At 38.9% G+C, this 27,265-nt stretch overlaps 1 protein-coding gene across 1 annotated transcript in view; it reads left to right on the top strand.

Annotated features, from left to right (window-relative positions):
* Nucleotides 1-25,752, top strand: part of PTPRC (protein tyrosine phosphatase receptor type C) — a 50,854-nt gene extending 25,102 nt beyond the window's left edge. Inside the window, exons 2-31 of the mRNA XM_088524348.1 lie at nt 662-757; nt 1,045-1,140; nt 1,413-1,508; nt 2,209-2,304; nt 3,017-3,043; nt 4,282-4,431; nt 6,167-6,373; nt 8,005-8,057; nt 8,902-9,070; nt 9,804-9,959; nt 12,333-12,526; nt 13,210-13,270; nt 13,940-14,048; nt 14,681-14,712; nt 15,540-15,655; nt 16,162-16,252; nt 16,358-16,434; nt 16,645-16,681; nt 17,066-17,163; nt 17,867-17,992; nt 19,111-19,268; nt 19,709-19,844; nt 20,401-20,550; nt 20,976-21,066; nt 21,757-21,890; nt 22,919-23,053; nt 23,374-23,496; nt 23,601-23,779; nt 24,238-24,373; nt 25,181-25,752. Coding sequence (XP_088380474.1) covers nt 662-757; nt 1,045-1,140; nt 1,413-1,508; nt 2,209-2,304; nt 3,017-3,043; nt 4,282-4,431; nt 6,167-6,373; nt 8,005-8,057; nt 8,902-9,070; nt 9,804-9,959; nt 12,333-12,526; nt 13,210-13,270; nt 13,940-14,048; nt 14,681-14,712; nt 15,540-15,655; nt 16,162-16,252; nt 16,358-16,434; nt 16,645-16,681; nt 17,066-17,163; nt 17,867-17,992; nt 19,111-19,268; nt 19,709-19,844; nt 20,401-20,550; nt 20,976-21,066; nt 21,757-21,890; nt 22,919-23,053; nt 23,374-23,496; nt 23,601-23,779; nt 24,238-24,373; nt 25,181-25,453 — 3,602 coding nt within the window. The 3' untranslated portion in view covers nt 25,454-25,752. The remainder of the gene's footprint in view (nt 1-661; nt 758-1,044; nt 1,141-1,412; nt 1,509-2,208; nt 2,305-3,016; nt 3,044-4,281; nt 4,432-6,166; nt 6,374-8,004; nt 8,058-8,901; nt 9,071-9,803; nt 9,960-12,332; nt 12,527-13,209; nt 13,271-13,939; nt 14,049-14,680; nt 14,713-15,539; nt 15,656-16,161; nt 16,253-16,357; nt 16,435-16,644; nt 16,682-17,065; nt 17,164-17,866; nt 17,993-19,110; nt 19,269-19,708; nt 19,845-20,400; nt 20,551-20,975; nt 21,067-21,756; nt 21,891-22,918; nt 23,054-23,373; nt 23,497-23,600; nt 23,780-24,237; nt 24,374-25,180) is intronic.
* The last annotated feature ends 1,513 nt before the right edge of the window (nt 25,753-27,265 follow it).

Here is a 27,265-nt window from a genome sequence, read left to right as displayed (position 1 = left end):
CAGACATCTGATGGGCGGCCTGGCGCGCCGCGGGGCAGAGGCGGCGCGCGGGAGCCGGTGCGCGTTCACAAAGGCCTTCTGGCTTCACTGCCGTGCGGAAGCCTCTTAGCCTGAATGGGTAAAACGTGCAGTGACAAGAACAATCTTCAGTTTTGGTGCTGAGGCAATAACACCTGCAGAACGTGCACAACCTTGTGTCACTACTGGCATCTTCTCAGGGCTGCCCGAAGTGCCCTGGTTCCCCTAGTTACTGATTTAGAAATCAGGACGGGAAAAGAGCTTTCAGGAACCCTGCCTTTTGCATCCCTTCCTCTTGCACAGTGAGCATTATACACAGGGGGGAATTTTCTATTAGTGCGGTGTTGGTGTGTCTCTTTAGCAAAAAAGTCATTCTTGGTTCAGCAAAAGCCAGTCAGTGCAAGTTTATGCTGCTTGTGTTCGTGTGCATTGCTCTGTGTCATTATGAAGACTTTAAAGTTATTAGTTGATGCTGTTGCGCAATATATTGATAGGCATGAAAGTAGTTACCTACATAATATCAAATCTGGTCTGAGAAAATGTTTTCAGAGAAAGCCATGCAAACAACTGGCCTTTCTGACTGGAGGTGATGTCTTTGTCTTGACGGGTTGTTCAACTGATGGTCGCTCTTCCCTCCCTGCAGCTGCAGATGACAATTCCACAAGTGCCACCTCTCCTGGCCCTGTGTCACCTCCACCTGCACGCTCCACTCCACTCTCACCTGCAGACACCACCCAAGGTATCGGTGGCACCAGGGCTGCAGCAAAGCTGCCCTTCTCCCACATCAGTTGGCCTAGCATCTGCTGTTGATTAAGTCACTGATGATCATTGTTAAAACTGTTTCTTTAGCCCATATGTATTTCTTGCTTTAGTGATACATGTTGTCTGAGTTCAGTCTTATTGTAATAAAATGTAGTAATGGGATGAAGACATCCTTAAAGGCCTACAAACAATTGGTCTGACTAGAGATGAGATTTTTGTCTTGGTGGATTGTTCAACTGATGGTCTGTATTCCCCACCCTGCAGCTACAGATGACAATTCCACAAGTGCCACCTCTCCTGGCCCTGTGTCACCTCCACCCACACGCTCCATTCCACCCTCACCTGCAGACACCACCAAAGGTAACGGTGACGCCAGGGCTGATACAAGGTTGCTGACCTCCCTTGTCAACCGAGCTGTCATCTGCTGTTGATAACTCCATCACTGTTACAGCTATTGCTTTAGTCCATAAGTATTTCTTGTTTAGTGATACATATTTATTGCGTTAAAAATTATTAATGGGATGATAACATTCTTGCTTAAAACCATGCAAACAGCTGGCCTATATGACTGGAGATGGGGACTTTGTCTTGTTGGGTTGTTCAACTGATGTTTTTTTTTCCCCACCCTGCAGCTGCAGATGACAATTCCACAAGTGCCACCTCTCCTGGTCCTGTGTCACCTCCACCCGCACGCTCCACTCCACCCTCACCTGCAGACACCACCCAAGGTATCGGTGGCACCAGGGCTGTGGCAGTGCTGCTGTCCTCCTGCATCAGTTGAGCTGGCATCCGCTGCTGTCCAATGGGGATTACCTCCATCACTGTTAAAACTTTTACTTTAGCCCGTGTATATTTCTTGGTTTAGCAATACGTGTTGTCTGAGGACAATCATATTACATTAAAATTTGTTGATGGGATGAGGATGTCCTTAGTTAAAGCCCTGCAAATGACTGGCCTTTCTGACTGGAGATGAGGCTGATGGGTTGTTCACCTGATGGTCTCTTTTCCCTGCCCTGCTCCTACAGATGGTACCTCTGCAAGTGCCACCTCTCCTTCTACTGTGTCACCTCCACCCGCACACTCCACTTCACCCTCACCTGCAGACACCACCCAAGGTAACGGTGGCACCAGGGCTGCAGCGATGTTGCTGAGCTCCATCGTTAGTTGAGCTGTCACCTGCTCCTGGTCCAGTGTTGGTAACTTCATCACCGTTTGATGGAGTTAGTCTATAAATAGTCATTATTTTCATAATCATTAGTCTGTAAATATTGCTTGGTTTAGTGATACATATTTATTGCACTAAAAATTATTAATGGGATGAGGACATTCTTAGTTAAAACCATGCGAACAGCTGGCCTTTCCGACTGGAGATGGGGACTTTGTCTTGATGGGTTTTGCAACTGAGGGTCTCTCTTCCCCACTCTGCAGCTGCAGATGACAATTCCACAAGTGCCACCTCTCCTGGCCCTGTGTCACCTCCACCTGCACGCTCCACTCCACCCTCACCTGCAGACACCACCAAAGGTATCGGTGGCACCAGGGCTGTGGTAGTGCTGCTGTCCTGCATCAGCTGAGCTGGCATCCGCTGCTGTCCAGTGGGGATTACCTCCATCACTGTTAAAACTGCTACTTTAGCCCATGTATATTTCTTGCTTTAGTGATACATGTTGTCTGAGGTCAATCTTACTGCATTAAAATTTAGTAATCGGACCAGGATGTCCTCAGTTAAAATCATGAAAACATTTGCCTTGACTGGAGATGAGGTCTTTGTCTTGATGGGTTGTTCACTTGATCTCTTTTTTTCCCCACCCCGCAGCTGCAGATGACAATTCCACAAGTGCCACCTCTCCTGGTCCTGTGTCACCTCCACCCGCACGCTCCATTCCACCCTCACCTGCAGACACCACCCAAGGTATCGGTGGCACCAGGGCTGCGGCAGTGCCGCTCTCCTCCCGCGCTGAACGCGTGTCCTTTGCGAGCCCTCAGCAAGCTCTCTCCACACGGGCTCCCTGCTCGAGGAAGAAGGATCTCAGTGTGGAGAACATCAGTCCACAAATCATAAGCTTAATATTTTGGGGGTCAGATTTTCACTGCATGTTGTTAAATTTCACTTTTGCACATGTAATTCCACGTGGAACAATGATCTGAAGAAAAAAGTTTCTTTTCTATCAGGTAGTATGATTGCTCAAAATTCTGCTGCAGTTTTACTTACTCTTTTTCTCTCTCTCTTTTTAAGGGGATCAGCCAACATCACCTGCAATTGGTAAGAAACTTCTAATTGCATTACAAAACTACACTGATTTTTGTTTCTGATGGTTTCTCCCTGTTTTGTGTTTTATGATTAAAGAAATATATTGTTGGTTATTGCACAGCTGCCTGGCAGTGTGTGTAATGTCCTTCCATTTGCCTAGTGAAATGGAAAATGCTGTCTTTAGAAGGAAGAGCATGATCAAAAAATTGACCTGCTTTGGAGCAGGAATTTGGGTATATCTTAAAATATAAGCGAAATGAGTGAAAAGATCAGTGGAAGAGGTGCAGCTCTTTGTACAGGTGTCCTAAAGGATTATGCTTACTCGATATTTAGCTGGCTCTGGTTGGACCTCCTAGGAAGTTGTGTAGAACAGTAATGAAGTGGAGAACATTGGCGAAGTTTGGTCCTGCCTTGCCTGCCTTTGGAGAGCGGTATGAGATGGTCAGCAGGAAACACAGATCTTTTTCCTTTAGCTTTTCTACTTACCAAGAACATGTTGAGGGATGTTGAGGAAACTTCTTCACTAATTACCCAGGCAAATTTTTATGCCCGTCTCTGAAGGGACGTCACAGGCATCGATTATGTATCTGCTGAGGGAACAGTTATTGAAAACTCCATTTAATTTTCTCCTTTGTCTAGTTCAGCAAACGTACCTGCTGTTCAGTGTAGCAACAGGACCAAAGCTGGGCCAGCGGGTCTGATGGCCAAGTCTGGTAGTTGTTGGCAGCAGTGGCCAAAGCAAGAACCGCAGGAAAGGACCTAAAACCAGGCAGTGGCTTCCCGAGAGAGGCAGTGAGTGATGGCAAGGGAGCCGGGGAGCAGCCTGTGCGCTCTGCCCGCGGAGAGGCCAGCGCCCGTCGCAGCTGCCACGTTGCACAGGCGTGTTGCCAAATACTATAGATTCTCCTATTTCACACTTATTAAGGAATTTTTTATGCTGACTCCCTCATGGATTATGCCTAAACAGTGTAAGAAAAAAATGTCTGTCCCGTTACATTGAAAGACTCCTTAGTAGGCACTTAGTAGGCATTCTTAAAAGTTTGCTTCTAGTTAAATACTTGTTTTCTGTGTTGCTGGGCACATTAGCATAATCTCACCTTCAGCACTCTTCTCCAGCTTGAAAGTATGTCCTGTAGAGAAGAAAGGGGGAGGATGGACTGTGGAGTGAGATATTTCTGATGACCTAATGATATGAAATACTGGTTTTTACTCTTCGCTGCTGATGTGATGTGTTGTTTATTTCCTTGCAGATGATTACAGCCCCAAATCCTTGCACAGCACCACCTCACCAACCAGCATGCCAGCAAACACTGGGATCAGCCCCAATCACACCATAGGTGACAAACTTGCACACAGTTATCGCAATTATGATACTGCAAGCACAGGAAATCTTTCAGAATGAGGGCACTAAAGCTCTTTCATTTTTTTTTTCTTTGCAAACTTCAGGCATACAAATTAGGCTGCCTTGAACTTTAGGGGTTTTAGGAACCTTATTAGTAGTGTATGAATGGTGTAAAAAACACAAAGGATTCGCTGCTTGTCAAGCAAGTGAAGAGCAGAGGTGATTTGCTAGGCAGTGGCACAGCGGGAGCGCAGATCTGTCAAGCAGCTTTTCCAGGCCTCCTTGGGGTACCGGAGAAGTTTGCCCAAGCAGCAGCAGGAGAAGCGTGGTGAGGCCCGCGCGCGTGGCCCGTTTCCACGTTGCTCGCACGTCGCTTCGCGCAGCAGGAGCAGCTCTGGCATCGCGGGCCGCGTTGGCCTCGCGCTCGTGCTGCGGGGAGCAACGCGGGTCGCCCTCTTGGCAGGGCTCTTCGCTTCCGATGCTTAAGAAGCAGGTGCCAAGTGCTGTGGGTTGTTGCCTAACGCTGCCTGCAGAGGTAGAATGAACAGTGCACAAAGCAGGTCAGTTTGGTCCCTTTAGTGACAGGGAAAACGATTTGGTTGGCCCTGCCACAGCACCAGTACCATGGGAAGCCGGGCAACTGTCACACCTCTGGGAAAATGCGTGGTTTGGGAATATTCCCATGCTTTTCTTATGCAGAAGTGTGCAAGAAATGTCATAAATAACGCACGCGATATGGAGGCAGTAATGTCGATGAAAAATGCTGAGATGCAGTGCTCACGGTCTCGAGAAGGAAAGCTAGGGTTGTAGTTAGCTAGGTGGCATTTTCTTCCATGTGTTCACGTATGAATAAATACTATTACTTGTATCAAATGACTGAAAAAGCATTTTGAACAGGATCTGTCATCCTGCTCTCATGCTGTGTGGGGAAAAAATTATATAGGGGCAGTATTAATTTTGTTTTCTTTTCTTACAGCACCCACCACAGCGACAACTGAGGAGCCTTGTCGTAAGAGCCAAACCCTTATTTTTCCCTCGGTTCTGCTAGTTGACCAAATCAGTAAACTCCAATTGACAAATTGCATTAGAGAAAACTAACTGGAGCCCCAGATCATTTTGCAAACTGTCTTTTAAGTCAGAAAGTGTTATTAAAGTCACATTTCTGGTGTTCACACACATTTCTGGTGTTCTCATCTCTGTTCTCAGCTCTGCTAAATGCTCTCTTCTGCTTTTATTCAGCTACGCCTTCCCTATTTTTTTATTTTTTTTCCCTGATGCTACAAACTAATTCGTAAGTAATGTGAATGCAAGGTTTAGGTGCTGGTTTACCTTTCTTCAAAATTAGAGAGCTCTCTCCTTTATAATTTGAAGGAATAGACTACAGCTGTTATCTACGAGATGGTTTAAAAAGCTCTGAAATGCTTTGAAAGAGAAAATTGTGCTTTTTTGTTCAAACAAATGATTCAATGTGTCAAAGTGAAATATTTAATTTTAAATTGATGTTATACATAAAAACAAATACAGTTCTGGAATGTTAACTTATTAGGATAATCAGAGAATTATTAAGAGAATTATTTAAAAGAGTATTTTCCTAAGGAAAAATTCAATTTTGACTTTTTTTTCAAATAAATAATTATTTTAGCAAAAAAAGGAATAAAACCCATGAAAAATCATCCAAATCTGCTGTATTTTCTGATTCTCAAAACACAGATAGTGTTTGAGGTGCTATAACACACAGTACTTTAAAAAAAAATCTGAAATCAATTGTGTACTTTTATCTCCCTTTTTCTTAGCTCGTATTCATCACAGAGTACTTAACTGCACAGATGATTGTGACTCTGTTGACATCACCCTGTACAATCTCAAAACAAATAAAGAATATACTATCTTGAACCAAAGGTTCACAAGCAATGACAGCTATAACCTGACGCTTCCAAGATGCCAGGAATACAGGATCCTACAAGCTAACTGTCCGCCAGAGACTTTCAGTATCCCACCTGGTAGGTATAGAAGGACTTTGCTATTGTTGTTTTTAATGCAGATTTTCTTATGTTAAATTTTGTTGTACTTTGTCAGTAATCTGTTATAATTCCAGTTTTGCTGCCATTTGACAGATTACAGATATTATTTAATGTTGAAGTCCCTTTTAGGAGGGTAATCCATTGAAGTGACTTCCCATCCTTACCCGCAGTTTTCAGGCTTCAGTTTTCCCGAGATCCAAATTGTGCTTGGAAATGCTTATATTGTGAAAAGTGTGTATTCATATTACAGGCAAATGAACAATAAAAAAGATAAAACTGACACTTAAAGAATCAATACAGCTAATGTCATCATGACATATAATATTGATCCTTTTTAGATGGAACAAAATATTCTTTAAACAGATGGGAAATAAAAGGCGATTTTGCAAAGATGTGCTGGACCAACCTACCAAAGTGTCCTGTGAACCACTCTGTCATCTGTGATAAGGGTAAGATGCTTTTAAGATATTTTAAAAATTGAAGGTTGGTTGGTTGTTTTTTTTGTTTGTTTTCGTATTTTCTCTTGATGAGCAACTGTCAGTTTTAATGATGATGCCAACCTGCAACAAGAACTGTTTAACATTTTCAGGGTTCCTAGGTTCAGGACAGCCATTCTTAGGTGCTACAGAAGATCTGGGTAAAGTTCAAGTCCAGAAAGCTCCTTCTCTGAATTTACCAGCTTTACGTATTTTAGGCATATGGAGATTTTTGAGGTAGTAGGGAAGACTCGGAGTTCAGAGGTCCTTGTGTGTCCTGGAGAACTGCGTGATAAATATCCTGGGCTGGAGATTCCATTTTTCAGGCACTGAAGATTGAAATCTGCACTATATGCAGATTTTTATCAGACTCCCATGAAACCTTTCGATTTCTGTGGGAAAGCACTGTTTTCTTGAAAATTAAAATCTGCATTGTTAAATTTTTCTGATGACTTCTGTGGCACATGTTCCTGGGAATTACAGATTTCTCCTATATATGTTACTGATGAAAAGTAAATATCCGAGAAGATTCAGTGAAAATATGTGAACCTAGAACCTAATCACCAATAGGTAGTGATTTAATACCTTCACATTTAATCACTGTTAGTTCAGTTAATGAAATAAATGCTAGACATCTGTGTGGCCTTTGAAATTCAAATTGTTATTCGTATCATCTAGGTGGACTTTTCAAGAGAAACAGAAGGTATGGCCTTTGTATCTTGGTTTTCTTGGAATTTGATTTGCTATGAATCACAGACATTTATTTCTTTTCATGACTTGCCAGCCTTTGCAGAGAGCTCATTCCACTCTCATTAAACCTGTGTGGGAAGAAGATATATTTGTACCTAAGTCATAGTGGTCTCTAAGCATAGATTTAATATGATCTGATCCTCTCTTCCTGGCTATTTTAAATGCAAATCTTATGTTTTTCTAATAGTATGTAGCAAGATGAAAGGAATAGATTCGGAATGCCAACTGCTAAAGTGTTTTCAGGTTATATAGTGTTGGTCTGGTTACCTGCTGAGTGGACAGTAATCCATCAGGCTGTTTCTGAAAGTCCCAGCTAATATGGGACCGTGTATTTTTTGAATTGAGAAAAAATATTGATAAAACCTTTCCTTTGTTTGTGTGTAGGTCCAAGCCATTTAAATAAACCTCAGGTCATCTCAGACTCGCACTCGCCTTGTGTAAGTCTGACAGAATTGTCGCCCAACCACAGCTACAGCTGCAGTTTTACAGTACAGTGTTGGGGGGAGCAATGTATACATGAAAACACCACCATAGAAACAGATTTTGGTCGTAAGTATAACCTGCAGTTTTGTTTGCTCTTTCACAGGGTTGTGCAAAGGCCCGTCATGAACCCCCGTGCTTGTGTTTCTGGGGGTGGCAATACCTTTGGAGGACCTTTGCTCAACTGGCCTTGCGTTGTCCTCCAGCTCCTGCTGTCCTTTCCCCCTTCCCTATGGCTCTTCCTTGACTATGGCCACAGCTTTGCTTTCCCTCTCGAATCCCAGTCTCAGGCTCCCAGGCAAATGCTCCCACATCCGCATCCCAAGGCTGGTCAAATGTTAGATTCTTGCTCCTGAAGGCAGGTGGGATGGAACAGTTACAAAGATTGTCTTGAGATAAAATAATATGGTTTTCCTTAGCGTTGTCCTTGGACATGGCTTAGGTATTTCTGCTGAATTAAGAAAGAAAAAAAAAAAAAGAAGAAAAAAGATATTCAGCCTATACCAAGTGGCCTGCAAAGGCAATTTGGGCCACATATTACATTCAAAGTTTGTTCCATTCTAAGGAAATCAGAACAATATATTATATTTGGAAATGTTGGACTATCATATTTGAAAATGCTGCATTCACTTATATTTTACGTTGATTAAATTTATAAAATTATTGTACTTTGATACATATACTCTTTTATTTATGCATAATTTCTTTGCATATAAATGATATACCACATATTGCATGCTGTTGTTATCTTGCATTGGTGTGCACTGAAATTTGATTTTAGTCAAAGGCAATCAAATATAGGAGTATTTTTCATTCTCATTCAACTATTTTTTTTTTTCTTCAACAGCTCCAAAAAAACCCAAAATTCTTCAAGTTTCTTCTTCTGACAGATCTGTATCCCTCGAATGGGAGTCACCAGATGATAGTATAGATGGCTACTCCGTGTGCTGCAATAGCACTACCAGCTGTGGTAAGTACATAGCCCTTTGGGAGAGAATAATTCATCACCTGTTTCGGTATTTACAGAGCACCAAGCATGATGTAATGACAAATCATACTGGAATCTCCTGAAACTATGCAGTCAAAACACTGGAATGTTTTATTTATTTTTGTTTATTTAAGTTTCTTTCCGTTGAGGTTGCTCCAGTTTGGCTGCGCAGATCATTCAGTTTTTCATTTCAGGACATTTCTCCACAACCTGTCAGTGTTATGTACTTGAGAAAAGGTCAGGACAAGATTGTCATTTGCCTGATCAGTTCTGCATATGCTGCATTCTGCCTCAGAAAACATTCCTCTGGCCGGTTCATATATTCCCTGAGATGTTTTATTCACATTTGATTATGTTTTAGTTTTTAGCAGGTTAGAAGTTTGTAGGGGGTTCATAAAACTCTCATTACAGGTGTACGTCATGTTAGTTTCTGATTTCTGGTTGCATCCTTTTTTAATGACATACTACAAAGAAAGTAAGGAGGAAACAATGCAAAAAAACCCTGAACTCTCTGCCTGTTTGGGCGGAATATAGTCCTCCCTCTCCCTAAGTGCTCCCTTCACATTCAGGAGTGAGGCAATGATCCACAGAAATTAAATTACAAGTACTCGTGACCTTGAGTTCAGACAACCCTGATAAAATGTAGAAGTTCTTGTACTCCTAACATAAAATCTTAATCTGTACTGTTTTCTTTTCTTTTTTTTTTTTTTTCTAGAGGAAAGAGACAATATGGCACATATGTTTACTTGTAATGGATTACATCCTTTTAATACGGGTTTCGTGTCAGTCACTGCCTATAAAAAGAGCAAATACGGACCAGAAAAAATTGCAGGAGCTGTGGCAAATGAAACATATAAGACAAACGCAACAAGTAAGTCTCATTACTTCTACTGACAAGACGATGACTGCAGGAAATAGATACCTCCTTGTTTTAATTCATTATATTTTTATATTTTATTACTATTAATTTAAATGGTTAACTGATTAATGTTAAATAATTTTAATAACTTTCTTAGCATTAGTTCTTCATTTTGAACTATTTTATCTTAATGTGTTTTTAATTGCGTACTCAATATTTGTATTCTTTCTTTCTGTACTTGACTTTTTTACAGGCTTTCCCAATTCCTTCTCAGTTCTTGATAAGATTTTTAAAAATATTTAACGTTTCATTCTATAGAGAACATGTCTCCCAGGATTGATGCCTGTATCCGTGTTTGGATTAGCTTGCACGTACCTGAGTAGTGGTGGTTTCTGAGGCTCCACGTGGGAGCAGGGGCTGTGGCTGTGCTTGCATTAGCACAACCAGCCCCTTCGCATCTGGGGCGCAGCGTCTGCTGCCACCACCATCCTCATTCCTTCTTCCCTGTACATATCCTATTGATAATCCTATTATCCTATAAATACAAGTGTTGCAGAAGGATGCAAATATATATATATATATATATATGTTGTTTTTTAATCCTCAGATTTGGTCTCTTACTGATTTCATTCTTTCTTTGATCAAAAAAGAAAAGAAAAAGTTTCTCTTTCTCTTTTTCTAATTTCTTCCAGTATATATTTAGGCTCTATTTCCACCATCTCCAGACTCCATGGATATAAAGATTCAGTTATAGAGAAACTACAGTGGAAAATTAGGGAAATTATACCCGCTGAGATTCTGGATTAAAATTTTCTTTAACTGCTTTGAATGAGCAAAAAAAAAATTTTTTTTTTTGAGGAGAGGTGGAGAAGAATAATCTTCTCGCTCTAATGAGGCTGTGATACTATGATACTTAGAAGTTGTGGTATTGTTGTTGTTGATATTAAAAACCTAATTGTTTAGAGCTCCTACAAATATACAAAAGTTGATATATAAGAAACTTTTATCTATATAATCCATTTGTGGAGAGCTTTGGGAAATACAGGGCCCTGCAAGGGCCTTCTGGCAGAGTGTTGTTTTGGATTTGAACCCTGTCCTCCTGTGGAACATGTGGAGTCTTCGTATAAGGTTTATAGATTATCCAGTTCTCATGAACATTGGGATCTCCCCATTAGTCCAGTCTTTGAGCTAATAAATTTTAGTTTATAATTGAAAGAATGCATTGATCACAATTATCACCTGGGACCGCTCAGGAAAAAAATCTGACAGATTAAATTATATTATCCATTTGTTGTATACTCTCCTTGCACAGACTTAATTTTATCCTGAAGTGGAAAACATTTTATTCTTTTATACAGTCCTAATTTGGGTATGTATGTGATTTTTCTCTCTGATCATCTAGTTTGAGTAATTTATGTTGCTTCTCTAGTATAAAATACCATCCCAGATTGTCCTCGCTTGGCTTTTTTTCAGAGCAAGGGAAAAAACCCAAGCCCATTAATTTAGGTGGAGAATCAGTTTAAATACCAGGTTTTCACAGAATCCCTCATTTTCTGGCCTTTCATTCGTATTTTAGTTCCTCAGGTAGGATTTGTAGTGTACAGTGTAACTTTGTAGGTCTAAAAATTAACCTCTGTTCCCTTTTTTGTTTGTTTGTTTTTGAAATAATAAATTTTTGGCCTTTGTGAATCAGTGGTATTTATTAAACATCCCCCAGCTGTTACAGTAACTGCTAACATGTTCAAACAGATATCTCAAGATTTCCTAATCTCTCTGGTTTCCTGAATAAGAGAGTGGTATCAGTGGCACACTTGCCCCTTGATGTGATTTTGTAAAATATTCTTTCTTTTTCTCCAAACAAGCTGCCACAAGGAATAATCTCTTCCTCCCCCTCTCCTGTCTTTAGTTAAAAGTTTTCCTGGCTTCATGCCAGTTACACAACAACATGACCCTTGAAGCAAATGGATATGAAACCAAAGGATGCTTTTGAAAATGTTCCCTTGGTAGGGAATTTCATTTACAGCTATTTTGAAAATTATATAGTCTCTTAGGTAGAAAGTTTTGTCTTTTCCTATACTTTATCTGTTGTCCTATGTTTTTCAAATGAGAAGGTTTGAGAGAGGTGGTTGCTGCTGTATTCATCTTGGCAACCTGACCATTGCTAGAGCTCTGATATTCCCAGCCATTCCAGCTCCCTGTTACAGTTTTTCCAGTTAAGACAAGCCAGTGATTAACTGGAGATCAATCTGATTCATCTGGTTAAATTAGGATTTAAATTTTATGAAATATCTTAAGAAAAGGGGTGAAAAACAGACATGAACACATTGTTGAAATGTTTAGCTTCAAATGATTAAAATACATCTTTAACACTTCTTCTGTGAACAGAACCAAAGAAAGTGACTGAGCTTCGTGTAAACTTGACAGCTGATAACGCAGTCCGAATTAAGTGCCAAAATCAAGACGTGTATGGTCCAAAAACAATTTTTGTATTGGTTTGGGGTAGTGAAAACAAAACCAAAGAGAATGAGTGTCTTTTTGTAGAAGAAAATCTTTCTTACTTGACAAACTACTCATTTAAGGTATGTGTGCTTATTAAATGTATGAACTATTGATACAAACTCATTGTTTACATGAATTGTACGTGTTTTTAGAGCAAAGGTGGTGGTATGATGGTAAAAGTATGGTGGCAGATCTGAGTTGTAAAATAGTTGGTTGCTTGGGGACTGATAAGCGTAAACCAGTTCAGACTATGTCTCATGTCCTTGTATCAACCTCTCTCAAGCCAGCCCTTGTTTCCATATAAAATACGTCATCTTCTGAGTGGTTCGTTTATGATTTTTCCTTTCCTGAATGCCTCCTATATTTTCCTTCTGTTTGAGCATTTCATTCTTTTGACTTTTGTTGTTTGCAAAGCCACTGCATAGTTCCTGCAGCCTGCATAGTTCCTCTCAAAAAAGTTAAAGTAACAGAGTTACTAGTGGGAGTTGACTCCATTTAGGACTCTTTTTTTTTTTCCCGGATTTGAGACAATGTGTTGCAAGACATGTCTCCTATTTCACTAATATTTTTATTCAGGCATGTACATATTTTTGAGACCTAGATCAAAACTAAACTACATTGTAAATGGCTATACAGATATTGCCAGCAGACCCTGCAATCAGGCAGATTAATTCATTGAAAATAGATTTATTTTGAATGCCCAACTTTTTATTATTACTTACTTGTTACATTTTAACATCTCTATTGTTCTTACCTGCTGCAGATCCTTGTCCATAATGGACTTTTTGAAGGAGAAGCTGTAAGTGGCCATATAAAAACCAGATGTAAGTAAACACATCCAGCACTTTTAGAATTTTCTCAGCATCTATGATACAGTATAGAGTAACAGTGTAAACTTTAAACTCTGTTATAATTGTTGCTAATTTGAAATCCTCCATTTTTATAGCTAATGGCTCATCTGCAATTTAAAATCTGGTATCCTTGATCCTTACTGTAGATCAACTTCACAATAAGTGAAATTGATCAAATACCTCAAATCAGATCAAATACCTGACATTACTGAAATGTCCTGGTAGCACTGACAAGAGCTGGCAGAAAAGGGGTTAAAAAGATCATGAGCAAAGCAAGAAATATGGATAGGATTAATATAGGATTAGTTTAGGTTTCTGTGCCCAGACACACGAGACATCTCATGTTGTTTCTTGTAATGCGCAAATAACTACTGGATGAGCCATCCCTGCAGCGGAGCAGACGGGGCTGGGTCTCAGCACCTCTGAGCTTCCTTTGCTGTGAATTAAAAAGAAAAAAGGACTTCTTAAAAATGAAGCTTGGCATTTAAAAGTTGTTTAAAAGTTGTTTAATTTTTTTTTCCACAAAAATACTAAAATTTGGTTAGTCCTTGTTCTGGAATATAAAGAGATAAAAAAGTAAAATGCTCATGCTGTTGATTAAGTAAACTATGTGTTGAATAAACATTCTTCTTCTGTTACTAGACAATTCTAGGGCCCTGATTATATTCTTGACCTTCTTGATCATTGTGACCTCGATTGCTTTACTCCTGGTTCTGTATAAAATCTATGATCTCCACAGGAAAAAGCTTGGGTAAGCTTCACATTTCTCTCCTCCTTTTATAAAAGTGTAAGTTTTACTCTGTTTTTCAGCAGTGCTTCCCACCATATTGCAAGTTTAATATTTTATTAATATTTGGAACAGACATCTTTTCATTTTAACAAATAAAAGAAACTCAGGATTATTTTTGGGTGATTTGTCTAGCACTGTAAAGGCAATTTACTAGGGCAGAGCTAGGGCAGAATGTGTTTTCCCTATTTTTGTGGATAAATAGTCTCAAGGACCTGGGAAACTTTTCCTTAATGTTTTAATTAAAATAGTGAAAATTATATGTGTGACACCCGAATCTTTAGCAAGAAATTGAAGACCTGTGGTAGGGAGAAAATCATGCAGCTAGTAAAGCAGTTTTATGAGGGCCCCTCATTTCTCTCCTTCGCTTGTGCCAAGGCTTCCCCGGCTCCTGTGAGAAGACAGGGATCCCAACCACGTCTCCCAGCTGCCTCCGAGTCCTAATTGCAGCAATCCCATGTGCCAGGGGCTTGCAGTGTGCCCTCATGACTACTGAACCACCTTGGTGGTCATGTATGAACCTGTGTCCATTTAACTCATTGTCATATACATTTCTTAATAGTCAAAGCTTTTACAGATGCTTTTGCTTCTTACAGCAATTCTTCGGAAGATGTGAGTCTTGTCAGAGGTGAGTACCTTTAATCTATATATCCAGCAAATGAAAATAAGGTATTAGTCACATGTCCTGTTGCCACTTTTGGATGCTTTACATTCTAAGTAAGGTACATTGCAGATATCAATGTGAACCTCATTTGGAGAGAAAAGTACACCAGTAAATACATTCCATAGGTATTTATATAAGAATGAACTGAAATTTTATAGGAATATTTGGAGAACTCTTATATATTATCTTATCATGAAAATAATTCTGTTATCCCAGATAACGGTCAATACATTTAACGTGAGAGTATCTCCAGAATCTTATATGGCTTTAACCAGAAATTCTCCTTTCTGTAAACCTTCTTCAGAGCAAAAATTCAAATGTACACTTTGTTTATCACTGCAACATTTTGAATTCATTTTTTTAATTTAAAATCTTGTGTGTTGACTTTTTTGAAAGCCAAAAGACTGCAGACAGCATTACATGCAACTTTTGTACATGGTTTCAGGGTCTGTGAAGAAAGAGAGAATCGTGTAACTATGGTGTGTTTGCTGCAACCCAAATGTGACAGTTGCCACTCTGCGTAACAGCTTTGTGGATGCGAGGTCCCTGCGTGTGGCCTCTTCCTGATATGTTCCCAATTCCATAATAGTGAAGATGCTGCTATTCCCGTGGCCTGTTTGTTCATAGAGAAGGGTCGGGGACAGCATTTTCTGAAAAAATAAACCTGATTTAGGTCAATTAAATAGGCTTGCCCTTTTGTTAACTCATTTGCCAATGTGAGGAACACATTTACTGAAATGTAATTTATGTTTTAAAACCTGGAAAGATAAACATTCAACATCTTTATACAGTTAAAGATGATGAAAGGCAACTTCTGAACATAGAGCCAATACCCTCGGAACAGTTGTTGGAGACGTACAAGAGGAAGATTGCGGATGAAGGAAGACTTTTCTTGGATGAATTTCAGGTTTGTCATTGGCTCAAAATATGCTTGGACTTATAGCCAGGGGCATATGTGTTCACTCTATGTATATATTTCTCTGTGTGTGTGAATACACAGATATATTTATAAAATCTAATTAGAATAATTATAATTGTAAAATCTAAAAATCAGAAGTGAATTCTTATCTAAGGTCATATAAGGTCAAATATGGCTTCAGTTAATTTTGTTATTGAGTTTTCTTTGTTTCTAAAGGTGTCTTTCAGCAAAAACAAATGATGTGATCTGAAGCACATTTGCAGAGTATTGCTACATAGATATGGGAATATAAAAAAATCATAAATAATGGAGAAAGCATTTCATATTTATTTCAGACAACATGTAAGAAATATATGAAATAGTGCAGTCTGAGAAAGAATGTTATCTTCCAGACTGCCATTAGTACCAAAATACTTTCAAATGCATTTCTTTGTAAGTAAAAGCTATTTTGAAAATATGTGCTTATCTAATAAAAGAAACACTGTATTTTACAGAGTATTCCTAGAATTTTCACTAAGTTTCCAATAAAGGAGGCCAAAAAAAGCCATAATCAGAACAAAAATCGTTACATTGATATTCTCCCATGTGAGTATTTGTCACAGTTTCTTCACGTTCTATTAATATTTGTTTTCACTTACATTAATGTCTTGATTCACAATACAACTATTTTATTTCAAATGATTTAAACAGATGATCACAATCGTGTTGAACTCTCAGAGCTACCAGGAGACCCCGGATCAGACTATATCAATGCAAGTTATATTGATGTGAGTGACTTTGATTCATGCAATGTTATAGATATTATTGAAAAAAATCTGTAGTCTGTGCATACCAAACACCTTTGATGATTTCCGTCTTTGTAATGTATTTGGTATTTTTTGCCTTTTTCATATTGAACTCATTTCTAAAGTTGCAAATCATTTTATATTGTCCATGCTTTCTTTCTAAAAGCTGAGTAACATTGTATGTTTTTATAGGGTTTCAAAGAACCAAGAAAATATATTGCTGCACAAGGTAATTTTTAACCTTAAAAGAATTCCCTGTCTTTGTTCACCCACTCTTTATTTAAAGAAAAATCGAAAGACTGACTTTTGAAATTCAATACTAAAAAGTTGCCAGTGTGTTTTAGCTTGGGCATTTTTGTGAAGATGAACAAATTATACTTCACTGGCAGATTTGCCATGATGGACTGTTTCACACCAACAATTTTTACGTTTCACAGCTATGGACTAAAATGCATATATATGACTGTAGATTAATGACAGCAGTCATAACAAAATCAAGTCTGTTGCTGTTATTTGCATGATGACTGGTTAGCATTTCAGACTGTATGTCAGCAAGGAAAGGGCTTTTCTCTCCAACTGCACTCTTTGAAAAAAAATCTATATCTCTTGCTAGGCCCCAAGGATGAAACCACAGATGATTTCTGGAGAATGATCTGGGAACAGAAGGCAACAGTTATCGTCATGGTGACTCGCTGTGAAGAAGGAAACAGGGTGAGAAATATCCATCCATCCACCCACCCACCCACCCATCCATCCATCCTTCATTGCTCTGAAAATGAAGTGGGTGGTTGTGCTTGGGTGAATTATATTTTCTGCTGAAGTACTTTGATTTCCTTCTTTGCTGTTCTGTTTGTGGTGCAAAACCTTTGTTGGAAAGCACACCAAAGTGGTTTTGCCTTATGGATATTTTACTTAGCAGTCTTATCAGCAATGTAACTTAAATCACAGCTCTAAGGATCAGAGGGGGAGCTTCCAAATTACTGCTGATAAATCCAGAAAGGGGTTACATGTGTTGCAAAATCTCATCTTAGAACTCTAGCTCCCTGCTGACCTGTCACATTTGTTTGTCCGAACAGGAGAGGTTCATCGTTTTTCCCATCTAGTCTCTTCTAATATCCTGGCAATGCTTCAGTAAATTTGAGATCTCTTTTTTAACTGCTCTCCTTGCCCTTCCTTTAACAAGAAGGTTGGATGTTCTTTTTGTTCCTTATTCCAGGTATAGAAGGGAAGGGGGAGGTGGAACTTGTGTTGTGGCTGCTTTTAGAGATTGAAGGGCTGGCAGCATGCAGCACCTATGAGAAGTTCACAAACTGTACCGAGTTATTAGTGATATTAAATCAGACTTTCTTCTAGCTCTCACTTCTCCACCACTTTGCTGTCATGCTGCTCACCAGCTAATTTCATGTTTTCATAGAACAAATGTGCCCAGTATTGGCCATCAATGGAGAATGGCTCAGCAACATATGGGGACATTATTGTGAAGATCAATGAAAGCAAAGTGTGTCCAGACTATATCATTCAGAAACTACATATTACAAATGTAAGTTGACTCAGAAATGCAAGAATAACTTGAATTGGAATGTATATTTAGAGTCCTAACACTTGTATTGAGTGATTATTTACAGCATGAGAGGAATCTGCCAGCAATGAAAGATATTCTACTGTTTTGCCCCAAGTAACATGTAGTTTTCTCTTAAACTTGTGGTTGAAAGGATTGTTAAGAACCTATAGTGGCATCTCCACAATTTGACTTCAGTGAGGCAGCTTGGTTTTGGCCTGTGTTATGCTTTACATTGGAAATGTTTTTAAAATAAGCATACACTGAGAGAGTATGGTCAGCCACAGCAACCCTGATTCTTGACTGCAGAATTCTAGCCAACTAGTCTTGGTTGCATTTTTCTTCTCCGTTGTATTTTCTTTGGTGTAAATGTCCTTGTTGCATGTTCTGTTAAAAATAAGAGAATGGAAACAGTCTGAATGGACTGCTGATTTATTTTCAACCATTATCTGCAGAACAAAAAAGCCATTGACATGTCTTCCTCCTTCTGTTTTATAATCACACTTACAAAAATATATATTCCCTCCTTGAATCTAGCAACATCACGTGAAAGTAGGACCTCAGACTAGACGTGCTATAGGCCTTAATCAACTGACTTAAAAAAGTGACCCTCTTTGAATGTGACGCAGGCTTTCCTGTATCCTGTGTGTCTATTCTAGGTTACAATTAAAAAAAAAAAAATGTGGTAGCCTTAGCAGACTATTCCCAGGATGGATCAGAGAATTACCAAGCAGTGTGCCTCAAAGCACACAGAGCTACGCACTCTATGGCCAAGTTATTTACAGTGGGAGATTTATATTTTGTCATAGACTGGCCTTGACAGTAAATGTTTCCAGTGCATCTGCAGCAATGTTTTCTGCCATACCTCTTGCTTGTCCTCTGTTCAAGTTGTGTATCCCTGATACATAGTTCTTGAGTGCTATTTTTTAATTAAAATTAGGTAAACTAAAATTAGGTCAACTTTTAGAAGTGCCATATGACAATATACTGATTGAAATTTCTGTTACAACATCTAGTAGCTGCTTTCCCTATTTTTAATGCTTTATATATTTACACTTTATTTTGGTATTGCATAAAAGAGCACTTCTCATTTTTTCTAGGGAAGGGAAAGGACAGCTGGAAGAGATGTCACTCACATTCAGTTCACCAGCTGGCCAGACCACGGAGTCCCTGAGGATTCGCATCTTCTTCTCAAGCTCCGGCGCAGAGTTAATGCTCTCAGCAACTTTTTTAGTGGCCCAATAGTGGTTCATTGCAGGTAAATATTAAGAAGAAAATGAAATTATGCTAAATGTTAAATGAAAAGGAAATGGAGTAATTCAGAAAAAGGGAGCCGGTAAAGGTCAGTAATACCTGTCCAAAATCAAGTTTTGTGACTTGCTTACTCGATAGTGAGGTTGCTAAAGATACATTAAAAAGCCTGTTTTCTTTGAGATCGGTTTCCACTGAGGTTGACTAAAATCTTTGGAAAGCAGACAGGTAAACGTCAGACTACCCTGGCTATAAGCACCATGTTTTAAAATATTACATTTTAAAATACAGTTATTCAAAATACAAGTCCATCATTTTCCATATTGCTGAGCAGTTGATAACAAGAACTATTTTCGCGTTCATTCTCTTTACTCCCTGCTTCCCTCTTGGAGAGGGAGCCAGCAGTTCCTCTGCCCCCCGATAACCGCCTCCCTCTGTGCTTCGCAGCGCTGGCGTGGGCCGCACTGGGACCTACATCGGAATTGATGCCATGCTGGAGGGCCTCGACACCGAAGGCAGAGTGGATGTTTATGGTTATGTGGTGAAACTGCGTCGACAGCGATGCCTCATGGTTCAAGTAGAGGTATCTCGATAAAATTCATCTCACTTAAAACTCTACTGCACTAGTGCTTCTTCGGGATTTCTTGGGGAAAAGTGAGGTCACTCTTGGGTGATGCCAGAGTTCAGCTGAAGCTGTTTAGAGAAAATACAGTTCTGAAAAGATGTTGACAGAGAGAGCACAAAACTTCCAAAAAAAGTTTTCAGCTTTAGAAGCTGTACAATTTTCATACTGTAAAAATTGTGTGAGAATACAGTGAAAGTTGATGAAATGTATGCTTGTAACTTATTTAGGCATTTTAAAGGTATTTCAGATCTTAATTGCTATTTCCTAAATGACATTACGTATATTTGCAGAACACCTTTCATCCAACATACCAGGTTTGCTCAAAAAGTTGAACAGGAAGCCATTAGGGTTTTTAATAGTTCTATTTAATAGCACTTTAGTGTTAATGTTTAATATTATTACCATGAATAATATCATGTGATTAAGAGCTTCTTATAATAGTTTTCAAAAGTGATTTGACTTTTTTTGCTCATTACTAACTTCACTTTTAAACCTTTCCGATGGGAAACACCAGTCACAGTACATCCTCATCCATCAAGCACTAGTGGAGTACAATCAATATGGAGAAACCGAGGTCTGTCTCTCAGAACTGCATCCCTACCTTACAAATCTGAAGAGGAAAGATCCCCCAAGTGATCCATCTCTGCTGGAGGCAGAATTTCAGGTAAATATGGGAGTGCTCTTGCTCTTAATTGGCTTAAATTAGAATTTGCCTTACTTTTTTGTCATGAGAAGGAGATACCATACATAACAGATCACTTCTGTGCTATTTTAGTTCTCCCACACAGACATAATTTCTCCACCTTAATGAAGAGACTTATAAAGTAATGAAATTGCATTCCTGCCCTTGATATTAACATTTTCCATAAAGTTTAGGGGAACCAAATGATTGCCTGTGTCTGTGTGCGTGATTTCTTCTGGCATGGTGTATGGTATAATGGACATTTTCGAACTGTAGTCCAAATGTGACCAAAGTTTATACAATTACAAATAAAAAGAACAGAGGACCTGGGAGATGAAGGTAGGTTCTGGCTGTCTGGAGGAGACCATGAGCCATTTTTATAATGCCAAACATCCTGTTTTCTTTAGAGGCTGCCCTCCTATAAGGGGTGGCGGACGCAGAACACAGGGAACCGAGAGGAGAACAAAACTAGAAACAGGAAAGCCAACACGATTCCATGTGAGTATTTTCCATGACCCTTCTGTTATTTTCTCTGTTACCTTTAAGGAAAACCTATTATATTTTGAATAAATTGAGACAATAAATTACATTATTGGTATGTATTTCTGATTTGTTAAATCTGTCAACATTGTAAAATTGTAGCCTTATAATGTTTTAAAAAAAGAAAATGAGATTTTTTAACATACGGAGTTTTAGGAGTGTTTAATTCTATTAATTCTATTCTGGAAGAGTGTTTCTCAAATCCAAACTTTGCGCAAGTTGGCTTTTGACATTACCTATTGTGGAGAAGGCCTCAGCCCTCTCCTGTGAGATCCTTTCTCCTTGCACCTTGGGCCTTCTCCCAGCAAGGATACTGGCTTGTGTTGCAAGAGTTTTCCAGAATCATCCCTCAGTTCCCCCACTTCCTTCTCGTGCTAGGAAAGCAAAAAATGAATGCATATCTGGTAGCATGACCCCAGTTCAGAAACGGATACATTCTGGGGTGAGCGGACAAGCTTGTCTTTCCTCTGCTCCCAGTGCAAAGTGACTAAACCCCAAGGAAACCCAGACCATTGTGTGTGTGTTCATAGTCACCCAGCGAATAAAAACAGCACTCGGGGTTCCCTAGAAAAAGCAGGAGGATGATGACACAAGGAGGACATTACATGCTATAGCTGAGCAGCATCGTGGTGACACTGTCTTATGCAGATGACTTTAACCGAGTGCCGATCAGGAATGAAGAAGAGCAAAGTAAGGAGACTGAACATGATTCAGATGATTCCTCAGACGGGGACAGCGACTGTGAGGAATCAAGCAGATACATCAATGCTTCCTTCATAACTGTATGTATTTAGAGGATGAACTATGAGCATCTCACAAGCTTGCAGCCAAAACTTGCTGATGAGCATATGCTAACTTGTACCTTTATTCTCTTGTTGGCTTCACCAGTAGAATTGCATTAACCTGGACAGGAAAGGACGATCTGACATTTGATCGGCAAAACCCTTTATAGTTTAAATCATTGAAATCTTTTCAGTTTTGGTGCAGGAGTAAGATAGAGTTTTTACCCTTACATAATCCTAGACCATACTATCACCAAAAAGTCATAACAAACAACGTGATAAAAAAAGAAAACAGAAAAGTGGTTGGTTTTTTTTTTTCCTTTTTTTTTAATGTTTAAAATCACAAAATTTCAGCTCACCTAGGAGCAGCCTACTTTTCCAAGAAAGGGCATTTGTCTATGCACAAATTGATTCATATTAATATTTTCAACTGCAAGTAAAACATAAGTATAGTTGTTTGCATTTACAGAACTGTACCAGAAAAAACTGAGGCCAGGAGTATTTTGGGATAACATTTACTTCTGGAAGAAGTAGAGCTACTAGTCACCAATGAAGACAATTGCTTACGAAATTATCAGATAAATTATAGTTACCTGGATTCTCTGTACAGTTCAGATGCCTGTTCAGAGTATTTTTATTTTTGGATAATTCAGTGTGAGCTGACTTGCTCATCAGTTCTGTTGTATGGGATGGATTTAATTTGTTAGAAGACTATTAAGAGTTGCGCAGAATTATGGTCACGTACATTATGATCTGTGCATAATGGCAGGCTGAGCTGTCACCCACTGCAGCAAGGGTATGTCTTGTTGTCATTCTAGAGTCACATTTTTATATTCAGTTTCAAATTGCTTGGCTATTATCGTTCCTCTACGATCATTGCCTCGTGGGATAGGCAGATTTTCCTCTATAGGCAAAAGGGACCGTTAGTTTATTTTACTGGAAAGTCTTTAAATGTCAAGGACTTCCATTGCATGAAGATAGCATTTTGAATGAATTTAAGGAAAAGATGTTCTAAATTCCTTTCCTAGGGCTACTGGGGTCCAAAAGCCATGATCGCAACTCAGGGACCAATGCAGGAAACAATTGCTGAGTTCTGGCAAATGGTCTTCCAAAGAAAGGTCAAAGTGATCGTTATGCTGACAGAGCTGAAGGAAGGAGACCAGGTGAGGAAGGCATCATCTTCACGCTGCATCCTAAGGCACCCTGTGTGCAAAGAAAATGCTCAACTGCTATCTCTTTTTCCTTTCCTCCATTTAAAAGTCTTTCATCTGATAATGATTTTTAAAATATATATTTTTTTCTATTATTTATCTTCTTAATTTGCCTTCTACTGAATTTCTGAGGGAAAGAGTTGCTTGCTGATGTGTTTTAGACTATAGCAAAACTCCTTCTACTTCCAAATGAATGCATTCTGTGAGTTCATGCAGAAAGCAAAATAAAAGCAGATTTGAAAAGTACTGACTTTTACTTCTGTGTGTTTTAGGAACTCTGTGCACAGTATTGGGGAGAAGGAAAGCAAACGTATGATGGCATAGAAGTACAAATGACAGATACTAACTGCTGCCCTAGCTATACCATACGTGCATTCGATGTTACACATCTGAAGGTAAAAGTTGTTTTTTTTTTTTTTTTTAAACCTGCAATAGATGTACTATGTGAATCTTCGCTGTTAGCGTGAACATTGATTATGTCTCCGGGGCTGTTTTGCAGAGGAAAGAGACCCAGAAGGTGTATCAGTATCAGTACCACAAGTGGAGCAGCTCGGGTGTTCCTGAAGACCCCGAAGACTTGGTCAACATGATTCTAAACCTCAAGGAGAAACTTCCGACTAGACCAGGCTCCGAGGACAACAAAGGCAACCGCTGTGTCCCCATTGTCATCCACTGCCGGTAGGTGCAGGCACACCCCTACCTTCCTAGCTCTACCTTCCACATTTCTTTAACAGCTGTGTTTTGTAATTCCCACCTTTTCCCAAAAGCCTTTGTATGCGCCTAGAGACTCAGCTGTCCCCTTGAATAGTTCAAAACTGAACATTTTGATTATGGTGCTGAAAAGTAAAAACTCTTGCGTATCATCTAAACCAGAATAATCCATCCAAAACAGTTGCTGAGACCACAGGACTGAAGTTTTAAATTTCCCTCTTCTTTCTTAAATGGGCATATGAGATGCAGCTAGAATTTAGATAAAGTAGCTATGCCCTTTTGGGCCCTGCAGATATTTTTGGTTGCAACAAATTCCGTACAGTTAAAAATGCTTGGGAAATGTAATTCACTATACAGTCTTTGAAATAAATCTAACATTGAGTCTTGCTGATTTTACATTTTTAAAAATGTGCATCTTCTTCTAGCGATGGATCCGAGCAAACAGGTGCATTTTGTGCTTTAATGACCCTCTTGGAAAGTGCAGAAGTAGAAGAAGTAATAGATGTTTTCCAAGTAGTAAAAACTCTTCGGCGCACCAGGCTGGGAATGGTCTCCAGCTTTGTAAGTAAATCTTATGAATTAAAAGCATAAACTAAGAGATTACTTAAAACAGTCAGGAATATCTTTGCAACCTCATGCATCATTTCTGTGTAGGGAATGCTAATTGTAACGAGGACATTCACAGCCTTTCATCACTACTTGAGAAATTAGCATAATTGATGAGAATGAAGGAATTTGTGGGATGCCCAGAGCTGCAATTCTGTACATCTTTGTGGAGGATACATGTTGTAAAATTACAAATCAGATCAGTTGAGGTTTCTGCAGCTGCTTAAGGAAGTGACATGCACAGTGTCCCTTAATCTCTGCAGAGCTGAAAGTCTAATTCATTCGGGAGCCAAGGAGCCATCAACTTACTTTTAAGCATATGCTTAAGCTCTATGGCTTACGTTGTATATTTAGTCTACAACAAACCATCTAGTTTTGGTCAATGTGCAGCAAATTAGTAGACAACTGTTCTTGAGTCCTTAAAATATGTGTTGACTACAACTTAGATGCTCTGAGAAACATGTTTTTGGTACTTTGCCTTGTAAACCAAGAGGACCAAGAGATACTTAGTGATGCTTAACTGAGAATGCCTGGTAGAAGCAGTCACAGAGGCATTACCTAAATGTGAGATTAAAATTAAACCATAGAACCAACACCCTGTAGGGCAAAAGTTGAATCTGCTCTGTATGTGATCCTCCGTGTTCAACCAAGTGCTGCATTTTCAAGATTTAATTAAAAAAGAAAAAAAGAAAAGGAAAGTAAGTGCTTATTCTCAGGTAGTGGACATTGCATTGATCTTAAACTTTTTTTTGTTATTATTAGGAACAGTATCAATTTCTGTATGATACCATTGCTAACACCTACCCTGCACAGAATGGACAAATAAAGAAGAACAGCCAGCAGGAAGTTAAAGTTGAATTTTGCAACGAGGTAGAAAAAACAGATCAGGAAGCTGATTTGATCACTATTGATCTTACCTCTTCAACGCCAGAGGGAAATGGAGCTTCTGAAGCATGTGTGGATTCTAAAGCTGCAGATAGCACTAAGGAGACAGAAAGCTCTGTAAATGGTCCCACAACTCCAGTTTTAACTTAGAGGCTAAATTAAAATTATGCATTTGTCAACTTTTATATGTGCAAAAAATCCTAAACAAAAAAGGAAGTATATGATTTCTTCCTCTTCCCACCTTTTTTTTAAAAAAAATCCTGTTATATCAGTTTTTCAAAGGTATAGATTTGTCAGAATACTTGAAAATAGGAGAGTGTGACAAAGAACTGTGAAAAAATATTTTTTGTGTAGATTTGCATTTAGTATTTCAAAATTGTTTTCACTATTTTATACTTTTAAAAATATGTACAGCATAATACTATGTTCTCATTTTGAGCAGTGGGAAGTTTTTTTAAACTTTTATAATAAGGTGAAAAAACTCGGAACACCAAATTTACTGTGTTTCAAGTACAGGTCTGGTTTCAAAGCTACTAGCAAGTAACTTAACAGGTAAGAGAATATAATAGAACTTCAGGAGTGTTTAGCAAACACAGATTTCATTAAATTCTGTAGAACTTGTATAACTTTGCCAAGCAATCTTAAATGCTTATCATTTACACTGTGTATCGACCAAGGAAGTCGAACTTCCAGAGCCTTCATCCTTTCACATCCATGTGGACTATAAGCTTTGCATTTTTCTAAACTGCCTCAAGATGTCCTTGTTGCTCCATGTAAATTCATCTGAGATTTCAATAGTAGACTCAAAGAATAAGGTGTGGAGACCAGCGTGCTGAATGACTGCAAAAATTCTGATAGAATTCTGATAGAAAATTGACTTTGAGAGCTTGAAATACTGTGTGCTGGCACATCTGTTTCTTACGTTTATATTATATAATTTAAAAGGAATACTTCCTTGAAATGCCTGTGCATTGAAGAGTCTTGTGCAATTTATAGTACGTGCTTCGCCCCGCCCCATATTGTAGATTTTAGAGGTGGTGGTTGTTGTTGTTTTTCTGAAGGATGAGGTTTTGTATGTTACTGTTGTGACAATTTTACTGTTTCCTACTGGATTTTAGCTAGCAATTTTGAAATAAAAAGGATAATAGTTGAAATGGTGGAAATTATTTTGTTCTACTGAACTGTGTAAATGGATCATTTTCTTCTAAATGCAAAACACCTTGTATTGTCCAGTGCATGGAGTTTTCAGCAGAAAAACGCACCATTTAATATGTATAAAACTGTGTGAACCCAAGTCATTACTCTTAGCCTGTCATTACAGATGAAGAAAAGCCCTTTATCCTGCCATTGATGGAAGTCACTGAAGTCACTCCATAAGCTTAAGGCTTTTCATTTATCACTGCATATTCCTAATCTCTCTTTACAGAACATAACTGAAAATATTTAGAGCCATGTAAACAACATGTAGAGACATACTTGGTTAAAACATTAGTTGTGTAGCTGATGTAGATCAGATATTTCATTCAGATAGAGGCGTGAGTGAAAAATTCAAAATCTAGAGGTAAATCTAGATAAAAATCTAGGGGATTTAATTTTCTTTGAATTATTTCCTAGAGTGGCGCATTTTCAAAGAAAAAATCAGAACTGTGTTAAATGTTGCCTAATGCCCATTATTGCCTGTTATTGGCCTTGCTGGTGGAAGAGGGCCCTGCATTGAGGCACTCCTCAGTGCCCTGTCACTGCTGGCACAGTGCTCCATGCACGGACAGGGGGATATGCTCGACCTCTGCCTTTTTAATTACTTCTAAATTAAATAACACTGCGTACAATTAAATCTCTCTCAATCCAGGTGTGACAACTAAGGGAGCCTGCTTTGATGCTTCCTCGAGATCCTGACTGTTTTGGGGGCGCAGCAGGGAGTTTTTGCCTTCTTTATTGTTGTTTTCATGTCAGAAATAAGAA

This window comes from Tinamus guttatus, unplaced genomic scaffold (assembly GCF_059628265.1).
Source record: "Tinamus guttatus ecotype Peru unplaced genomic scaffold, ASM5962826v1 Tinamus_guttatus_pri_ptg000211l, whole genome shotgun sequence".
In the NCBI taxonomy this organism is placed as follows: domain Eukaryota; kingdom Metazoa; phylum Chordata; class Aves; order Tinamiformes; family Tinamidae; genus Tinamus; species Tinamus guttatus.
The sequence above is the reverse complement of the archived record's forward strand: the minus strand, read 5'-3'. Positions and strand labels throughout refer to the sequence as shown.